This window comes from Leuciscus leuciscus (genome assembly GCF_965113295.1).
Source record: "Leuciscus leuciscus genome assembly, chromosome: 18".
Taxonomy (NCBI): domain Eukaryota; kingdom Metazoa; phylum Chordata; class Actinopteri; order Cypriniformes; family Leuciscidae; genus Leuciscus; species Leuciscus leuciscus.
Window position 1 is genome coordinate 1,615,569 of NC_138742.1, and position 20,000 is coordinate 1,635,568.

The following is a 20,000-nucleotide window of genomic DNA, read 5'->3' on the forward strand; positions in this document are numbered from 1 at the left end:
TCATGCTTTTCACCTCCATCCCGTCTCTAGGGTCCGGTGGGTTTTCCGGGGCCCAGAGGGACAGACGGGTATCCGGGATCTGACGGGCTTCCCGGTCTTCCAGGTTTGCCGGGTCTCCCTGGATCGAAAGGCCGAACAGTGAGTGTGAAATAATCAACACACACTCGAATATTGATATAGAGATGTAGATAGACAAGCGACTATTTCCATGTGCTACTGTAACATACAGTATCTTAAACGTGTTCACGGAAAAAAGGTTTGCTGTAGGATTTACGTTGAAACAATTTTCACTCACTCAGAAATTGCTCATAAATTGAAGTAAATATTAAATTTTGAATGAAAAAGATTTATTTATTGTCAAAATCTTTCTTTTTTTTAGAAAAATCTTTAAATAATTTTTTCTTATAAAATGCACTCAAATAATGTTCATTTACAACTTAAAAAAATAACACTTTTTAATATATTTTTTGAATATTTTGAGAGAAATTTTTTTTCTTCATTTACAACTTCAGAAACTCATTTATTTCTCAGAAAAGCTTTTATTTTTTTGATTGACGCTTTGATTGACGTGTGTTTACAGGGTCACCGTGGTGACAGCGGTATAGAGGGGAGGGCGGGGCTTCCCGGCCCGCGGGGGGAGCTCGGTCTTCCAGGTGCTGTCGGAGAGAGAGGACCAGAGGGGTTAAAGGTCAAAACGTATTCCTTCTGTTTCCTAGTTTTACCTTGATAATGTACTTAAAGGTGCATTGTGTAATATTTAGGAGCATATATCATCGACATGTTTCTACAGTGGCGCTGAACGGACAAATGGGTTTCGTCACGATGTTGTTCTTCATGAAAAGAAGCTAGCTAAAGTCAGCGAATAAAACACTGACAAAATGTTACAAGTTACAATAATACTCACAATAACACATCGTTTTACTGAATAATTAAGTAAACATAATTTCTTAATTTATCTTTGTAAAGAAACCTCATTGCTTAACTGGCTACTCTCTGCTGTCTCAGACGACGACATCACTTCCTGTCGGCCACCGTAACTTCTGTTGGGTGCAATTCACAACCTCACCACTAGATGCCGCTAATAATTACACACTGCACCTTTAATGGCCAAAATGTGCAGTAAACTGGGTGAAAGACCAGATCCCACAATGCAATGATGCTAAGCTCTTGATGACCTTTGACCTCTGCAGGGTGAGACGGGTTTACCGGGCGATCGAGGACCTGCCGGTGTGAAGGGCATGGAGGGAGTGACGGGAGACCAGGGCATGAAGGGAGAGCAAGGAGCCAAAGGAGAACCAGTGAGTGTTTCTGTTTCATTTGTGTAGAACTCAATCTCCCATGAGCCTCTCTGCCTGACAGGGGTGTTTACACTAAAAACTGGACACTTTTTATGCGTTTTGGACGTTTTTTTACTCGATTACAGCGTTTTGAGAGCTTGACCCAGACAGAAACATAGTGTCGGCCCAGATCCGGCCCACATCCGGACCGTGTGGAATCAGATGTGGGCCGGATCTGGGGCGACACTATGTTGCTGTGTGGGGAAAATGCTTTTGAAAACAGGTTTAAACCATAGACTGTAAAGAAATAGGCCTATGGGTGTAGTGTGCGTGACGTCACCTGTAGTGTTTCTGAAGAGCATTGTTTAAGCTCTCTTGGCAGCGCGTCACTCCCAAATAAACGAAAATGTGCAGCGAGGCGGATTATCTGAGGTGACGTGGCGCTAACAGACAGCAGACAAACGGCTAGTAGTGACATCAGCGGCAATCCACCTGTCACTCGAGTGGCCACGCCCTTAATTATCCAGACATTTAAGGCTTAATATAATTTAAACGGATGGGTTATAAAAAAATTCTCCTCCGTCACAGTTGTCATGAAGGGCAAGATTAGCTATATAGACCAAACCCACGTTTTGTACCAGACTGTAAACATGTGTTTTTCTGCTGTAAAGTTGGGCATTTTAACATGGGGGTAACATGACTCTCTTTTGCAGCCAGCCTCTAGTGGCCAGTCGATGAACTGCAGTTTAAGTCACTTCCGTGTTGGATTCAAGAGAGACTTCCGGTCTGGAAGGTTACGCTTGGTTTGAACGTGCAGGTTTTTGAAAACTATAGCGTTATTGTCTCCGTGTAAACTACAAAAACACAAATCTGTCATGCACATGCGTGTTACGTGTTCAGGCTATAGGCTCGTAGTGTTTCATTTCATCGCCATCTACTGCCCTGACAGCAGAATACAGTGCTTTTAGTCGTTTTCGCGGATCCTTGTGAACGGGGATAATTTTGACAGCATTGTCATCTGTACGCGAACAGCACTAAGGAAAAACGTTTCTGTTTTAGTAAGTTCAAGTAACAGGTTTCTGTTACTTAAAACAAAATAAACTAACTTAAAATAATATAATATATTTAAAAACTACCCGCCTTAAATGATACCAGCCTCAAGACCATGTACTGGGTTGGAGCACAGGGTGACCTATTATTGGACATACCGGAAATGTGTAACTACTCGTGGAGAGAGTACGTTCGCCTATGTATAGCTGTACTCCAAGTTCCTGCTTCAACCCATGAGCCCTCAGCATTCATGGCCGCCATTACAGAGCCTCTTCCCAAGATGGGCGCCGCCATTACAGAGCCTCTTCCCAAGATGGGCGCCGCCATTCCAGAGCCTCTTCCCAAGATGGCCGCCGCCATTCCAGAGCCTCGTACCAAGACTGGTTGCCGCCATTCCAGAGCCTTGTTCCGAAGATGGTTGCCGCCATTCCAGAGCCTTGTCCCAAGATGGGCGCCGCCATTCCAGAGCCTCGTTCTAAGATGGCCGTCCCCATTCAAGAGCCTCGTCCCAAGATGGGCGCCGCCATTCCAGAGCCTCGTCCTAAGATGGCCACTGACATTCAAGAGCCTCGTCCTAAGATGGCCACTGACATTCAAGAGCCTCGTCCTAAGATGGCCGTCCCCATTCCAGAGCCTCGTACCAAGATGGGCGCCGCCATTCCAGAGCCTCGTCCCAAGATGGTTGCCGCCATTCCAGAGCCTTGTCCCAAGATGGGCGCCGCCATTCCAGAGCCTCGTCCCAAGATGGTTGCCGCCATTCCAGAGCCTTGTCCCAAGATGGTTGCCGCCATTCCAGAGCCTTGTCCCAAGATGGGCGCCGCCATTCCAGAGCCTCGTCCTAAGATGGCCATTCCCATTCCAGAGCCTCGTCCCAAGATGGTTGCCGCCATTCCAGAGCCTTGTCCCAAGATGGGCGCCGCCATTCCAGAGCCTCGTCCTAAGATGGCCGTTCCCATTCCAGAGCCTCGTACCAAGATAGAGGCTCTGGAATGCAAGATAGCCCTCTGCCAAGATGGTCGCCGCCACGCCCTAATCTCCAGTCTCCGTCCTCATTCAGAGTCCAGTGGTGATTCTAGTCTCCGTCCGCATCCAGTATCTAGAAACGGCTCCTGTCCGTGGTGGTATGGATTACAGCTCGAGGGCGCGCCTTCTGGGAGCGTAGAGTACTGTCACGTTTTGGGCTTTATTTAGTCATGTTTTGAGGTTGTTTTTGTCCTGCTTTTCTGTTCAGTTTATGTTTGAGTTTCTTTGTTAATCTTCTAGTCTGTTAATCAGCTCTCTGCTCCCCACCTGTTTGTCTCCTTGGTTACAAATTAATTAGGTTCCTTGTTTCAGGTGTGTCATTGGTTCCTCTTGTTTTGATTAAACTTTATTGTCCTCAAAGGCAATTCTTTGTGTAGACAGCAGTATGCACATACACATAGAGTCTGTTTTCCTGTGTATTTAAGCCCTGTGTTGTCCTGTTCAGTTGTTAATGTTGAGCTGGATGTTCTGTCCTGGTTCTTAGTCTCCTGAGTGTTTCTGTAAGTTTAAGTTTATCATTAATAAAGTCTGCTGGAGAGAAATCCTGTTTCCTCGTTGGTGCAACCAAAAACTGATATCAAGGGATTTATTTATTTATTTATTTATAAAAAAAAAAAAAGTTATTGTCCTTGATTGGGATTATCATCAATCCTGGTCTTGTCTTGGACTGAATGTCGGCGGGTTCTTATGTAAGCGAATCGTTGGCTAAACACAGGACAAACCAGCTACTCCGCTCTCTTATGTAACTCTGGAAAACACAATAAAGCTTGAACTCCCAGCGTACGGAGGGGGAATATCGCCTTACAGGCCGCGTGTGAATAAAAATGTCGAGGGATTGTGGATGTTGACATATTAAAATTGTGTCCTCTTGAAGTGGGACGTAATTCAGAAATCCTGTCAGAAATCCAGACGGATAAATGACCGGATCTGCTGGGAATGAACAGGCCGCAGTGAGTCTGGGAATAGTGTGATGATGTCCCAGTCTGGATTGTGATCCTCTTTCCTGATTGGCTGCTGTGAGCTGTCAGTCATGTGTGTTGTTTCCCACAGGGTGAGGTGGGAGATGCTGGCATGCTGGGACTCCAAGGTTTTCCGGGACCCAAGGTTAGTATTCAGCTAAACCACATTAAACCACAGACACACACCAGTGAGTGAGTGTGTGTGTGTGTGTGTGTGTGAGTGAGTGAGTGTGTGTGTGTGTGTGTGTGTGTGTGTGTGTGTGTGTGAGTGAGTGAGTGAGTGAGTGAGTGAGTGAGTGAGTGAGTGAGTGAGTGAGTGAGTGAGTGAGTGAGTGAGTGAGTGAGTGAGTGAGTGAGAGTGTGAGTGTGTGTGTGAGTGAGTGAGTGAGTGAGTGAGTGAGTGAGTGTGTGATTGTGTGTGTGTGTGTGTGTGTGTGTGTGTGTGTGTGTGTGTGTGTGTGTGTGTGTGAGTGTGAGTGTGTGTGTGTGTGTGTGTGTGTGTGTGTGTGTGTGTGTGTGTGTGAGTGTGTATGAGAGTAAGTGAGTGAGTGTGTATGAGAGTAAGTGTGTGTGTTCCGGTAAGTTTAAGTTGTTCATGTAATATTCTTATTTATTTTATTGCAACTTCATTTCAATTAAATGTTTTTACTAGTTTCAGTTTTACTTAACATCGAAAAAAATTGTTTTTTTTACGTGTGTGTGTTTTTCAGGGTCCAAACGGAGACTTCGGTTTCACCGGGATTCCTGGACCCAAAGGGCCGACCGGTGTTCTGGTGCGTCTCGTCTCGTCTCATAATGAAATAAGCGTGTCTTCTCATCTAACGCATGTGTTGGTGTTTGTTTCAGGGTTTCTCTGGTCCTGTCGGGCCGCTGGGAATGATCGGTCCGGTGGGAAAGCCTGTAAGTATTCCGATGAAACATGAAATATGACTGAGTTTGGCATGAGTGTTAATCATACATGCCAATCTAAATGTCATAATCATTTGTTAACAAACAAGTATGCATTACTTCAATGAGCTCATTGTTTCTGCATTCAATTATTACATTCTTTAAAAAAAAAAAAGTTATAAATAAATGTACATCTCTGAAATACATAACTTAGACAGTTACCTCTGATAACAGATCTCTCTAAATTGTAATGTGGAGTCTTTGAAATGATGTGTGTTGTGAAAAGCGCTATACAAATAAATGTGAATTGAATTATTTAATTGAGTTGCATACATGATAAATGGTGTTTTGCTGGTGTCTCAGGGTGCCAGAGGGCCTAAAGGAAGCCGTGGAGAGATGGTAAGATATGATCGTATATATCACAGCACTGTTTATTCTAATGCCAGATCACAAATCAGGATCTTTCCGCTCATTTAAAGAAATATTTGCATGTTCAGACGGACTTGTGTAACAGTTGTGCAACAGCCTCCAGAACACTAGTGAGGGCGCCAGCGCTCCATCACACACACACACATAAGCTGGAGCTGCTCATACGTATAATGTGCTTATTTATCATGACATATTATTTTTAGTGCTTGGCACTTTTAGTCTGTGGGTTTAAACTCCAGAACGGTTGATTTCATAATAATTGTACACACACATATATTATGTAAACACAAACTTTATTTTGGATGTGTTTAATCATCGTTTCCCATCACTAATTATTTTATCAAGTCATAATATGAAACTGATTGATTTATTACTCATAAGCATAAGGCTTTGGATGATTACTGATCTCAACGAGTGCCTGAAAGTCTGTGGGTTTAAACTCCAGAACGGTTGATTTCATAATTCAGACTAAAGCTCTAGTTAAATAATTAGCTTGTAATGTGTGTGTTTCTTTGCACAGGGGCCTCAGGGGCCACAGGGCCGTCCGGGGCCACAGGTACAGCACACTCATGATTGTTTATTCATAACAGTGTTTGACTTGTGTGCATGCACTAACCCAAGGATCATGATTAGGCTACAGACATGGATTAGGGTTAGTCTGTCATATCTAGGTATCGTTTTTAATGTTTTAATGATTCTGATTCCAATTTCGATTCTGTTTATCGATTCCTAATTTCGATTCCAATAAGGTAAACATTTACTCTTATTCCAAAACATGTAATAGTATCTGAATATCATGAACAGAAATCATCAGGCTAAAGAACACTTACACAAGGAGCGTTTGCCTGTGGTTTAAAAACACCGTAGAAGAACAACTAGCAGAACTAATATACACTTCAAGCATTATTAAAGACAAGTAAACAATATACTGATACACATGAACACAGAAAACAGAGTCTCTCGCTCGAATGGTTTAACGTTATATTGAAAGGAATCGATAAGAGGAATCGAAATTTTAATTTTATAACAAGTATCCGATTCCTGACCTGATCTTAGTCATAAGATATGAATGTTATGTATGTTTATGTAATCTAAGGGGATTGTGAGACTAATTTTCTGTGGTTTTTGACAGGGACCTCCAGGTTCGCCCGGCCCATCGGTAAGACAACAAGTCATGTGACTGTGTAATTGTGCACTAGCTCAACATTACATGCATTTATTTAGACACTTTTATCCAATGGTTTAAAATAAAATGATGTTCTTTTGTCTTGATAGTATTTCTGTCTGGTTTTCCAGTGCAAATATCTAAACAATCTTAAATCAAAATATATTTACTTGAGAAGCAAAATTACTTAATTAGCATATTTGCACAATGCCAGTCTATAGTCTTGATTGGCTGAACAGCGTCTCTTAGCTCCGCCCTCAAACACTGTAGTGTATCTGAGACTGGAAGAGTTTGGTTCGTGTTGTTCATGTGGAGAAGACACTGTTTTCTGAGATTGATACGGTAAAACCCACGCCATCGTTACTGTTCGTATCACTGAGATTCAGATATGATAATGAGCGTTTGGTTTCTGACCAATCAGAGCAGAGCAGCTCTCAGAGAGGCGGGGTTTAGAGAGACTGAATCTTCAAATGAAGCATTTCAGACACTGAGAGAAAAGAGCTGATGCTGCAATGGAGATTATGAGAAAATTAAAGTATATTTTGACCTTTTATGAATGTAAATCTGTTGTCGGAGAAAACAATACAAAATTAGAAACCTTAAATAGTATAATGGGGCACTTTAATTCAAACAGAAAGCAAGTTTATTTTTCTGTCCCCATTGACAGATATTTTTCTCGTTTTAATGGCAAAGTCAGTTGCTTTTGATGCAGTTTAACAGAGATTTCCCTTCTCAAGTGAATGCATGTTGATTTAAAAATGTTTAGATGCTTGTACAAAAATACAGAGGAAGAGCATGATTCCGTGTGAAGGTTCACATTTGATCGATTCATGCATTCTCTGGGAATAGAACCCCTGACCTTGGTGTCGCAAGCTCCTACTGTTTAAACTGCATCCATCTAATGTTATCTGAACTCTGTAGTCTTCAAGAACACACACACTACTGGAACAGAACGGACGTTAGGTTGTGTGTTCGACTTCTGTGTGATTCTCATAGTTTTCTCATCCCACAGAGACGCATTAACATGAACGTCCAAGAGCTGATGGAGTCCAATGATCATCTTCAGCTGGAGGTGAAGATCTGAGATCACTTTCCAAAGTTTAACTGATGAAAAATGGATGGATGGATTGATAGATGGATGGATGAGTGGATGGATTGATGGATTTGGTGGATTGATAGATGGATGGATGAATAAATGGATTGGTGGATGAGTGGATGGATGGATGAGTGGATGGATGGATGGATGGATGAGTGGATGGATGGATGGATGGATGAGTGGATGGATGGATGGATGGATCGATGAGTGGATGGATGGATGGATGGATGGATGGATGGATGGATGAATGGATGGATTGATGAGTGGATGGATGGATGGATGGATGGATGGATGGATGGATGGATGGATGAGTGGATGGATGGATGGATGGATGGATGGATGGATGGATCGATCGATGAGTGGATGGATTGATAGATGGGTGGATAAATGGATGGATTGATGGATGGATGGATGGATGGATGGATGGATGGATGGATGAATGAATGGATGGATTGATGATGGATGGATGGATGAGTGGATGAGTGGATGGATGGATGGATGGATGGATGGATGGATGGATGGATGGATGAGTGGATGGATGGATGGATGGATTGATAGATGGGTGGATAAATGGATGGATTGATAGATGGATTGATTGATGGATGGATGGATGAGTGGATGGATGGATTGATAGATAGATGGGTGGATAAATGGGTGGATTGATTGATTGATGGATGGATGGATGAGTGGATGGATGGATGGATGAGTGGATGGATGGATTGATAGATGGGTGGATAAATGGATGGATGGATGAGTGGATGGATGGATTGATAGATGGGTGGATAAATGGATGGATGGATGGGTGGATTGATTGATTGATTGATGGATGGATGGATGGATGAGTGGATGGATGGATGGATGGATGAGTGGATGGATGGATTGATAGATGGGTGGATAAATGGATGGATGGATGAGTGGATGGATGGATTGATAGATGGGTGGATAAATGGATGGATGGATGGATGGATGAGTGGATGGATGGATGGATGGATGGATGGATGGATGAGTGGAGGCTGAATAACGACTCTGACGTCCCGGTTCTTCTCCTCAGAGTTTCCAGAACACAGACTCGTCTCCGTCTGAGCAGAACGCTGAGATCTTGCGGACGCTGAAGTATCTGAGCGGCGTCGTGGACAGCATGAAAACTCCACTGGGGTCGAGAGAAAACCCTGCGCGCTTCTGCAAGGACTTACTCGACTGCCAGAGCCAGAGGAGCGACGGTGAGAGCCAGTCGTTTATCTGATTCACGTCAGCTTCTGATCACACATGAGTGTCGAGGTTCTGTCGTCACGGGCGTCGGGTTTAAGAGTTTGAAGATGGTTTGGGTGTATTTACGGGCCCTTTCACCCCTACCTTGTTTGGTCCGGATTTTCTGACTTTTCAGTTTAATCCGAATCAAAATGACAGGTGTGAACCCTCCCCCGGACCAAGATCCGCACCAAACAGACGGAATTTGGTCAGACAAAAAGAGGTAGTCTCGGTCCGGATCAAACTGAACAAAGGTTTGGTTCGTTTCTAGCATTTTCTGTATGGTTCGGACTTTCAGAACATTTACAGGAAGTTCCGGATGTTCCCGCAGGATTGCTCGCTCTTCTCCTCCTTTCCTGCCGGCGACGATCAAACGTTCGCACAACGAGGACGTTCATTTGGTGAATGTGAGCTAGCCTGGAGTATAGCTGGAGCTGCAGGGAGTAATGCTGTAATAATAATAATAGTATAGTGGGAATGATATGCGTCTGTTCATTCATTCCTGTCAAAGTTTCCCGCCGAACTGACATCACGCTGACGTCAGACGCACGTCCGTTTACAAACCAATCAATGACGAGATGCAGCCCACATACATGATCATGACAGGACGCAAGTGTGTCATGTAAAGATCTTTAGTGCGCTCGCATAACTGCAATGCGACACCACACCAAAACTAACCGAATGTATAAGATTAATCAAAACATGAACTTTGGTGCGGATCTCGGTGCGACTCTCAGGTGTTGAAAACGCCCTAAGACTCATGAGTCTGTGGGTCTTTTATCTGTGGGTAGGCATTTTGCATATTCTATATTAATAGTTATTTGTGTTTATTACATTTAAATATTTTATTGTTTGTGCAGCACTATAGTCAACATTGTTGTATTATTATGTGCTTAATAAATACGTTGAAATTGATAAAAAATACAGCAATATTGTGAAATATTATTGTAATTTAAAAGAACTGTTTTCTATGTGAATATATAGTAAAGTGTAATTTATTCCTGTGAATTTTCAGCATCATTACTCCAGTCTTCAGTGTCACATGATCCTTCAGAAATCATTCTAATATGATGATTAGAATGATGTAAAATCTGATTCCAAACATTTGACTGGTAGTGTATTAATAATTCTGAACTAATTTAAATACTTAGAGTAGAAAAATAGAAAAAATAAAACAAATAAGTAGAGATGCACAGATATATCGGCCGATAAAAGACATTATTTTCACTATCGGCCGATTGCTTAAAAACAGCCGATGATCAGGACAGATTATATCCTGTCAATCAAAAGGAAAACGTGTCAGACTGACACTCATCCTGTGTGTGAAGACAATCTCTCGTGTTGAATTTAGGGAAAGTTTACGCAACAATAAGGCTTTAAAATAGCGGCGTTAATGCAGGCTTTATTTGCCCTGTGGATCACCTGTAGTTCAGGGTTGCCAGATCTGCAGTTTTTCCCACATCAAACATTATTTGTAGCGTCTCACGTCCAGTAATCACAAAGAGCTTTGAGCTAATTCTTCTGATAAGAAACAAAGTCTCAGCTTTCAGTTTCTATAAATTTTTAATGAATGGCGTTTTGACGCTCTTAAATGTGACGTGACAGTTCCCAGTATAATTTGCAGCATTATTTGGGAGAGATTTTTTTTTTTCTTACGAAAAATCGAACTATTGTTATCGGCATCGGTCGACATCATCATTCTGAATAATCGTCTGTCGGTGTTGGCGGAGGAATGTAGTATCAGTGCATCTCTACCTTCAACTCATCTTGTGGAACGACTGCATTAAATCGCCAACTGTGTGTGTGTGTGTGTGTGTGTGTGTGTGTGTGTGTGTGTGTGTGTGTGTGTGTGTGTGTGTGTGTGTGTGTGTGTGTGTGTGTGTGTGTGTGTGTGTGTGTGTGTGTTGATCAGGACTGTTCTGGGTGGATCCGAATCTGGGCTGCACGTCTGACTCCATCCAGGTGTTCTGTAACTTCAGCTCAGGAGGACAGACCTGTGTGAACCCCGTCTCCACTGACAAGGTACTGTCATATCTACTCAAATATGATATTAAAATAACACTGATAAGGTACTTTCATTTTTTTTGGTGTCATCATGTTTCATAATTTATAAAATTTATGATCAAAACCTTTTCTAATCTTGACAAAACAAATATTGTCAGAAAGGTCTGAGTCTCAAGGTTCCATATTTTGTGACAGAAGTGATATTTGGACAGAATTTTATTAATTTGTTATGGCAGAATGCATACAATTAAATTCAATGGAATGTATGTCATCCGGTGGCTATTTCTGGTATTAGGCCTAAATAAAATCTCGTGGGAACTTCATTTTTTTGTGATATCAACTTCAAATTTGGAACACAACTTGGTTAGATATATGGCTTTAATTTTATAGTAATTTTATAGTAAAAAATATTTAGTAAAATATATATTTTATATAAAAGAAAAATATTAAGTACAGTATATTAGTGTTTTCTTTAAAACAAGACCAAACTTAGGTCTATATTCCAAAGCATTCTTGAATTACAACCATTTAAGTTTGAATAGTGCATTTTAATGTCCATTCTCAAAAAGGGGGGTGATAGTTAAGGGGTTAAAATAACACTGATAAGGTACTGTCATATCTACTCAAATATGATATTAAAATAACACTGATAAGAATCAATTAACTTCTGGTGCTGTTTCATTTTTGTTAAATGAAATGTGTATTTTGCAAAACACATTTTACTCTGAAACTGTGACATTATCAAAGCCATAAATCTAAACAAGTCATGATCCAAATTTGAGTTTTTTTTGTTTTATTTAAAGGTTGATATCTCATAAATGATCTTTCAGTGTTCAGTGTTCGGCTGCAGTACCAAACGCTTCCACTAGAGGAACTTCGTCTCATTCATTTCCAATGCGCTCATTTTTGACCGCGAGAAACACAAGTGTGACTATTTATTTCAGGACCATTTAATCTTTTCGCATCACGTCCATGATTTTGTGTGTGTGTTCATATACCAAGTTTCTTACCATTAAGATGAAATAAATAATATAAAACGTAAAATTTTTAAGGCAAAAATGACCGAAGAGCACCAGAGGGTTAAAATACATTTATTTTGAACTCACACTTTAATTCGGGTCATTTACTGACATTATTTCCATGAATCTCTGATTAAACTCACTGAGGTTTTACTGTAAAAGCTCAAAATGAATGTTTCCGCATCTGAATCTGAACATGACTGTGCGAATGTGTTTTTTTAATTCTCTCTCTTCAAAATCAAGCAAAGTTTCCTCATTATCTAAACACTGAGAAGCGTTTGATGTAACTCGATCTCGTATTTCCTCGGAAAGGACAATCTGATATTAATTTAAAGCTGGTTTTCCTGTAAGCCGGATCATTTGTCAGCTTTAACCGTAAACACACAGTTGCCAGAACGCAGAATGCTGATTGCATAAACACTGAGACGCTGGTGTGTGTTTCCGACGTGACGCTGTTTGTCTTCACAGGCCGTGTTTGATGTGGGGAAAGTCCAGATGAAGTTCTTACACTTGTTGAGTGTGACGGTCACTCAGAGCGTGTCTCTCCACTGCTTCAACGACCCGGTGAATCCTGACGTCCACGAGCCGAGGGCTCTGCGTTTCCAAGGCTGGAACGGTCAGGAGTTCCAGGAGAACTCGCCTCTGAGTCCTCAAGTGCTTCTGGACAACTGTGAGGTGATGTGAATCTGGATTAAAGATCCACTCTAATGTGAATCAGGACCGGGTTTAGTCTAAACGTATTAATCTATTCATATATTCTTTAATATCATTTCTCTCAGCACTCTGCTTTCCATCACGCTTTCACACAAAGCGAAACTTCCCCGCGTGAGACTGTTGTGATACTTGTTATATAATAAAAATGTCGATTCCTCTTATCGATTCCTTTGTGTGTATTTCAATATATTTCAATATGACTTTAAATCATTCGAGCGAGAGACTCTGTTTTCTGTGTTCATGTAAAAAACTACAGAAGACAAAGAGAAAATTCACTCGTTCTTCACTGAATAACTTTTGTAACTATATTTGTAATGTATGTTTTATTGATAAAGTGCAGATATTTTAGTTTCTGAACCTGATGAACACCTGAAAATCTTAAAACACTGTTTATTTCAATCATATCTCAGTTCAGTTGTGTCTATTTGTTGCGATTGCTAATTTACTTGTTTACGAGTGTTTACTTGTCTTTAATAATGCTTGAAACCTGTATTAGTTAGGCTAGGGTTTTTTTGTTGTATTTTTAAACCTTGTGTAAGTGTTCTTTAGCCTGTTGATTTCTGTTCATGATGTTCAACTACAATTACATGTTTTGCAGTAACACACAGGGCTCTATCTTGCTCCCAGCGCAATTGACTTTGTACACCGACGCATGTGTCATTCCTATTTTGCACCCGACGCACAGCGGACTTTTCCCTCCACAGACGCACCTCGGTAAATTAGGGAATGAACTTGCGCTCCCGGGGGCGGTTCAGGGAAAAGAGGAGGCGTGTTCCGGCGCAAACGTTCCCTGGTGCTATTTTGCAGTTTCAGAAAACAATTCCGCCACTGACCAGGAGAAACCTAGTCTAAAGTCAGTGGCAGCGTTATTCAGATGCTATTTTAAGGGCGCATGCTTGGCCATAATGTAGCGTGTGCACAACACACATACACTTTGCTTCTCTCATCTACACAGGAGCAGCAGTTTTCATTTTTGCAAACCATACATAATTACAAGGAAAAATAATACCACACGAGGGAAATCATTGTGGTGTCCATCAACATGTGAAAAATAGGCATAAATCTAGCTTACACATTTACCCAAATTATCATACGCCTGTTTAACCGAAGCTAATTTGGGTGTGTTTCTCCATCCCCAATGTCACTTCTCTGTGTTTTACGGCCCTGACGAGAACGTCGGTCTCCTCGGCTGTGAACCGCTCCTGGCGTGCGTCTGGCAAATCCGCCGTTATAATAGCAATCCGCCATGGAACAAGCGCGTCTGCTCTTAAAGGGAATGTGAGATGACGCTCTGATTGGTTTATTTCATGTTACGCCCAAACCACACCTATGAATAATGAAGCGACTTCAGACCAACACATTTTAGATTTGCGCCGAGATCCGCCCACAAAGTTACTTGCGTTTCGCGCTTGATACTTGCGTTTCAGATCGTTAAAATAGGGCCCAAAATGTGAGTGATATCTAAGATTGGTTTTGTTTACCTTATTGGAATCAAAATTATGAATCGATAAGCAGAATCAAAATTGGAATCGGAATCGTTAAAATTAAAACGATACCCAACCCTAAACACAGTCACTCCTATCCGGTTGAAATGTACATACGAAATCACAGTTAGCTAAAAATGTATTAATTTAAACAATGTCGTCAAACTGCTAACCTTTTCATCGCTATCGTGAAGTGTTACCAACTTTTAATACACACCGATGCAACTTATCTGTGTGTTTCTTGTTGTTTTTCTTGAGTGATTTATTTTCCCTTGGAAAATCTGATAATCGTGACGTTTTCCCGTTTCTCCCGACAGATCCGTGACGGCAGCTGGCATCAGTCCCGATTCCTGTTCCAAACGCAGGACACTCATCATCTTCCCATCGTGGACGTCCAAGGTCTCGTTCCCTCGAGTCCAGGAGACCAGCGGCACTTGGAAGTGGGTCCGGTCTGCTTTCTGTGAAACACTGAAGGACTCCGTCTCCGCACGGATCCGCCGGTGAACCGAGCGACTGAAGAACAAGCGAGACTGCTGTTGTGTTTCCTCTGAGTCTCGGGTGCTGTTCGCCTCGTTCCTCGTTAGACGGCGCTCTACCTCCTTCACGTACAGGTGCTCGTGTTCAGGCGCATCGAGCCACAAACAAACTCTACGCAAGTACGCCAGCACAAACTCCCGCTTCAGTGGATTCAAATTAGACCAGTCTACGCTTTTCTGAAACTGAGTTTAAAATAGTTTTAAAGAAAGAAAATGTGATGACTCACTGTTACGACTACAAGTTTGAAGACAAATCTTGCTGAGCAAGTTAGTTAAAGAACACTCGTTATGTTTCCATCCACGTTTTAATGCAAATTTTGGGATATTAAAAAAGCTGGATGGAAATGCCATTAAAATGTGCATTGAAAAAAAACTTTACAACAAGATTTCATTGGTAACATTAATGTATTAACTAACATGAACTAATCATGAGCAACACATTTGTTACAGTATTTATTCATCTTTGTTAATGTTAGTTAATAAAAATCCAGCTGTTCATTGTTTGTTCATATTAGTTCACAGTGCATTAATGTTCACAAATAACCGATACTTCTACAGTATTTATTATTAATCTTATTAAATGTAAATCTCAGCATATACTGACACATTTGTAAGAGAGAGAGTTGCTTCTGTTAATATTAGTTAATGCACTGTAAACATTAACAAAGTATAATTAATACTGTAAAAGCAGTTTATTCAGTGTGAGTTCAGGTTAGGTAATGCATCAATAATGTTAATAAATGAGACCTTATTGTAAAGTGCTACAAGAAAACGTTACGCTCAATTTCTTTGATATGAAAACATGCGCATAAACTATGATGGAATCACATTTACCGAGACTTTTTATTCTTTTATTACTGATATTTTGCGCCAATTTCCCAAGAAGTGATGATTTTGTTCTCGTGAACACATGCGAGGGAAGCGCTGCTTTATTTAGCGATTTCAATAGTTACGTTTTATGAAAGCTTGTTTCCGCCACACAATAAAACATTTTAAAAAAGAATTGACTTTTTATCTCACAATTGTGAAAAAATTCAGTATTTCTACTTTATTTCTCATAATTGCAAGTTTATATCTCACAATTCTGACTTAATCTCGCAATTCTGACTTTATATCTCTCAATTCTGACTTAATATCTCGCAATTCTGACTTTATATCTCTCAATTCTGACTTTATATCACGCAATTCTGGCTTAATCTCGCAATTCTGACTTTATATCTCTCAATTCTGACTTAATATCTCGCAATTCTGACTTTATATCTCTCAATTCTGACTTAATATCTCTCAATTCTGACTTTATATCTCTCAATTCTGACTTTATATCTCGCAATTCTGACTTAATCTCGCAATTCTGACTTTATATCACGCAATTCTGGCTTAATCTCGCAATTCTGACTTTATATCTCGCAATTCTGACTAAATCTCGCAATTCTGACTTTATATCACGCAATTCTGACTTAATCACGCAATTCTGACTTTATATCTCGCAATTCTGACTTAATCTCGCAATTCTGACTTTATATCTCTCAAGTCTGACTTTATATCTCGCAATTCTGACTTTATATCACGCAATTCTGGCTTAATCTCGCAATTCTGACTTTATATCTCTCAATTCTGACTTAATATCTCGCAATTCTGACTTTATATCTCTCAATTCTGACTTAATATCTCGCAATTCTGACTTTATATCTCTCAATTCTGACTTTATATCTCGCAATTCTGACTTAATCTCGCAATTCTGACTTTATATCACGCAATTCTGGCTTAATCTCGCAATTCTGACTTTATATCTCGCAATTCTGACTTAATCTCGCAATTCTGACTTTATATCACGCAATTCTGACTTAATCACGCAATTCTGACTTTATATCTCGCAATTCTGACTTAATCTCGCAATTCTGACTTTATATCACGCAATTCTGACTTAATCACGCAATTCTGACTTTATATCTCTCAAGTCTGACTTTATATCTCGCAATTCTGACTTAATCTCGCAATTCTGACTTTATATCACGCAATTCTGACTTAATCTCGCAATTCTGACTTTATATCTCTCAATTCTGACTTTATATTTATATCTTGCAATTCTGGCTTAATCTCGCAATTCTGACTTAATATCTCGCAATTCTGACTTTATATCTTGCATTTCTTGAAATCGCTAAATAAAGCAGCGTTTCCGTCCCATGTGTTCAAGAGAACAAATCATCACTTGCTGGGAAATTGCATTTACATTTACATTTACATTTATGCATTTATCAGACGCTTTTATCCAAAGCATTGCATTTCAAGCTACACATTTACATTCTTATCAGTTCTTGCTTTCCCTGGGAATCGAACCCATGACCTTGGCGTTGCAAGCGCCAGCGCTCTACTGTTTGAGCTACAGGGAAATTGCCGCAAAATATCAGTAATAAACTGTAAGTTTCTGCAGTCTTGCCCTTTCTCCCTCCATCATAAACGAGTGTGTCTCCGAGCGTCAGATGAAACACAGTAAACGCTGTCATGTTCTCTAGCGTTCGGATGCTGGTGTTCGGGAACACACTCGTGTGTGTGAGACGCTTCTGGAGGGAATTACACCAAATCATTCTGATCACACACTTCCACTCCGGCATTTCAGAAACACCAAACCAACATTAGAGACGCTGCGACGCCATTGGTCCGCTGGTTACTCCAGTTATCCAATCACAGCCTCCGCTGAGGAACATCAGGGGATGTGTTTCAACCACAGTTTATCAAAAAAATAAATAATCAATTTAAAAATGTTTACACTAATTTATGCATATTTTTGCGAGTCCATCCAGTGTTTTTATATGCGATATCACAAAATGTGCATTAAAAATCTGTGGATGGAAGTATAGCTATTGTTTTAGCTACAGACAGTGACATTTGAAGGAATCACTTTGAGCGCCACAGAAACACAATGTGACGTGTGTTCATCCATCAGTCAGTCATTGGTGTCTGTGTATTTGTGTACAGTGTGTTTCTGGCCGTAAGGTGTTTGTTTGTGCTGGCTTCTTCTGTTGTACTTTTGCGTGTACTTTAGTCATTTCGATCAGAACAAACCTAATTTATATGAACAGTGTGTTGATAAGTTATGTTATACTTTGGCTTAATATACTTTATACGTTAAGGAGAACGTCGTTCATGACCCTTAAAGAGACGCCGCAAGTACCGGACTGATGAAAACAATAACGGGGTTGTTTTCGAGGATACTTGATGGAAGTTTTTGTCAGCGAATGGTTATTTGAAATCATTTTAAGTATATCAAATATGTGAATTTACATGCTTTACAAAAACTTATATTCATGACATCTCTAAGGTCCTAACCAGACGCGATGCGATGAGATTCTAGCAACGCAACTAAGAGATATGACAAAATCACAGCCAATCAGAAGAGAGTGTGGGCGGAGTCTCTCTGCAAGCGCACTGCACTCGCAACCAAATCAGTCCAAAATCACAGCCAATCAGAAGAGAGTGTGGGCGGAGTCTCTCCGCAAGCGCACTGCACTCGCAACCAAATCAGTCCAAAATCTCAGCCAATCAGAAAAGAGTGTGGGCGGAGTCTCTCTGCAAACGTACTGCACTCGCAACCAAATCAGTCCAAAATCTCAGCCAATCAGAAAAGAGTGTGGGCGGAGTCTCTCTGCAAGCGCACTGCACTCGCAACCAAATCAGTCCAAAATCACAGCCAATCAGAATAGAGTGTGGGCGGAGTCTCTCTGCAAACGCCCTGCACTCGCAACCAAATCAGTCCAAAATCTCAGCCAATCAGAAGAGCGTGTGGGCGGAGTCTCTCTGCAAGACGTGTCGCATCTGGTTAGGACACGGTGTCAGGGTCGTCGACTTCTCCGTGGTGCTGCAATATTCAGCGTTTGCAAAGAGTTAGTCATTTTTTATTTTTCCCTTATGTATATTTGGACATTATATGTTTGTTTATTTATGTTATCTTTTTATTTCTCCAAAAAATACTGTACTCCAATAAATTATGATATCTCTCAGAGATCTATCTGGTCACTTGCCATTTAGTTCGAAATCTTATTTATGTCAAATTTGTATTTGTATATAAACACAAATAGGGAGTATATGTTGTGTTCTGGCAGCTGCGATTGGCCAGATTCAGATCACGTGATCACACACAGGAAGTGTAACACCTGTTAACTTATGATTACAGTATCGAAACTGTCACTAAATGTGCCTACAGAAACAAAACAAAGACGAAAAATGTAAATATTTAATATTTTGACATCAAATAAAATGTATGATTTAATCACAATGTTCTCGTGAGTTTTTTATTTTTTTACTTCTATTAATAAAATCACCCTTTTCTCATTGTGTCTGTCTAAATATGTACACTAATAATATATATGAATATGGATATATGGAATATTTAATTACTTTAATAAGGGAAATATGTTTGTATCCTCTTACAATCATATTTATTATATACAATATTTATATCATATTTATATCATCCAATCATATGTTATTTAGGCTATATATATATATAAAATATTTATATTTATATCTGATATAAAATATATATAAATATACAGTGTATGCAAATATTTCTTAAATATATACATGCATGTGTGTGTATTTATACAAAATAATTATACACAGTACACACACACATATTATGTAAACACAAACATTTATTTTGGATGCGATTAATTGTTGTATTAATATGTTGTCCATATATGTGGATAATACATGCATGATTAATACATAAGTTTACTAGTTTATTTAGTTTACTGGTTATAGTTTAGTTGACAATGTATTTTTTTAAACACATGTGTCATGGGCAACATACAAAGACTCAACATTACATGGCCATATCCTGAGTAACACTTTAAAATGAATGTTTATGAGGGTCTAAAATGTTGATATATCGATTCGATCTGTTGTACTAGCTCAGTTTCAGCTCGACGTATTATTATGTTGTTTAAGGTATGCTGCTTGGTCTTATTGTCAATGTGTTTAACAATGATAATATGTTAATGCCTGTATGTTATTTTAAATGATTTAATAAAAACAAAATAAAAAAAGTTTCATCTCGACGCTCCGACTGTCGTGTGTCGTAAACTGTCGTAAAGTGAGCACGGATTACG

The 20,000-nt window shown here is 40.0% G+C and overlaps 2 protein-coding genes across 3 annotated transcripts in view; both read left to right on the forward strand.

Moving 5' to 3' along the window:
- The window catches only part of col24a1 (collagen type XXIV alpha 1 chain), a 119,334-nt gene extending 100,169 nt beyond the window's left edge, over nucleotides 1-19,165 (forward strand). Inside the window, exons 47-60 of the mRNA XM_082145807.1 lie at nucleotides 31-138; nucleotides 581-688; nucleotides 1,191-1,298; nucleotides 4,401-4,454; nucleotides 5,020-5,082; nucleotides 5,156-5,209; nucleotides 5,561-5,596; nucleotides 6,147-6,182; nucleotides 6,759-6,785; nucleotides 7,804-7,863; nucleotides 8,939-9,107; nucleotides 11,048-11,157; nucleotides 12,627-12,833; nucleotides 14,674-19,165. Coding sequence (XP_082001933.1) covers nucleotides 31-138; nucleotides 581-688; nucleotides 1,191-1,298; nucleotides 4,401-4,454; nucleotides 5,020-5,082; nucleotides 5,156-5,209; nucleotides 5,561-5,596; nucleotides 6,147-6,182; nucleotides 6,759-6,785; nucleotides 7,804-7,863; nucleotides 8,939-9,107; nucleotides 11,048-11,157; nucleotides 12,627-12,833; nucleotides 14,674-14,820 — 1,287 coding nt within the window. The 3' untranslated portion in view covers nucleotides 14,821-19,165. The remainder of the gene's footprint in view (nucleotides 1-30; nucleotides 139-580; nucleotides 689-1,190; nucleotides 1,299-4,400; nucleotides 4,455-5,019; nucleotides 5,083-5,155; nucleotides 5,210-5,560; nucleotides 5,597-6,146; nucleotides 6,183-6,758; nucleotides 6,786-7,803; nucleotides 7,864-8,938; nucleotides 9,108-11,047; nucleotides 11,158-12,626; nucleotides 12,834-14,673) is intronic.
- Nucleotides 19,166-19,990: 825 nt separating this feature from the next.
- The window catches only part of znhit6 (zinc finger HIT-type containing 6), a 53,500-nt gene continuing 53,490 nt past the window's right edge, over nucleotides 19,991-20,000 (forward strand). For both annotated transcript variants that reach the window (XM_082145944.1, XM_082145945.1), the window contains exon 1: nucleotides 19,991-20,000. This exon is cut by the window's right edge and continues 184 nt beyond it. The gene's annotated coding sequence lies outside the window, so the exon portion shown is untranslated.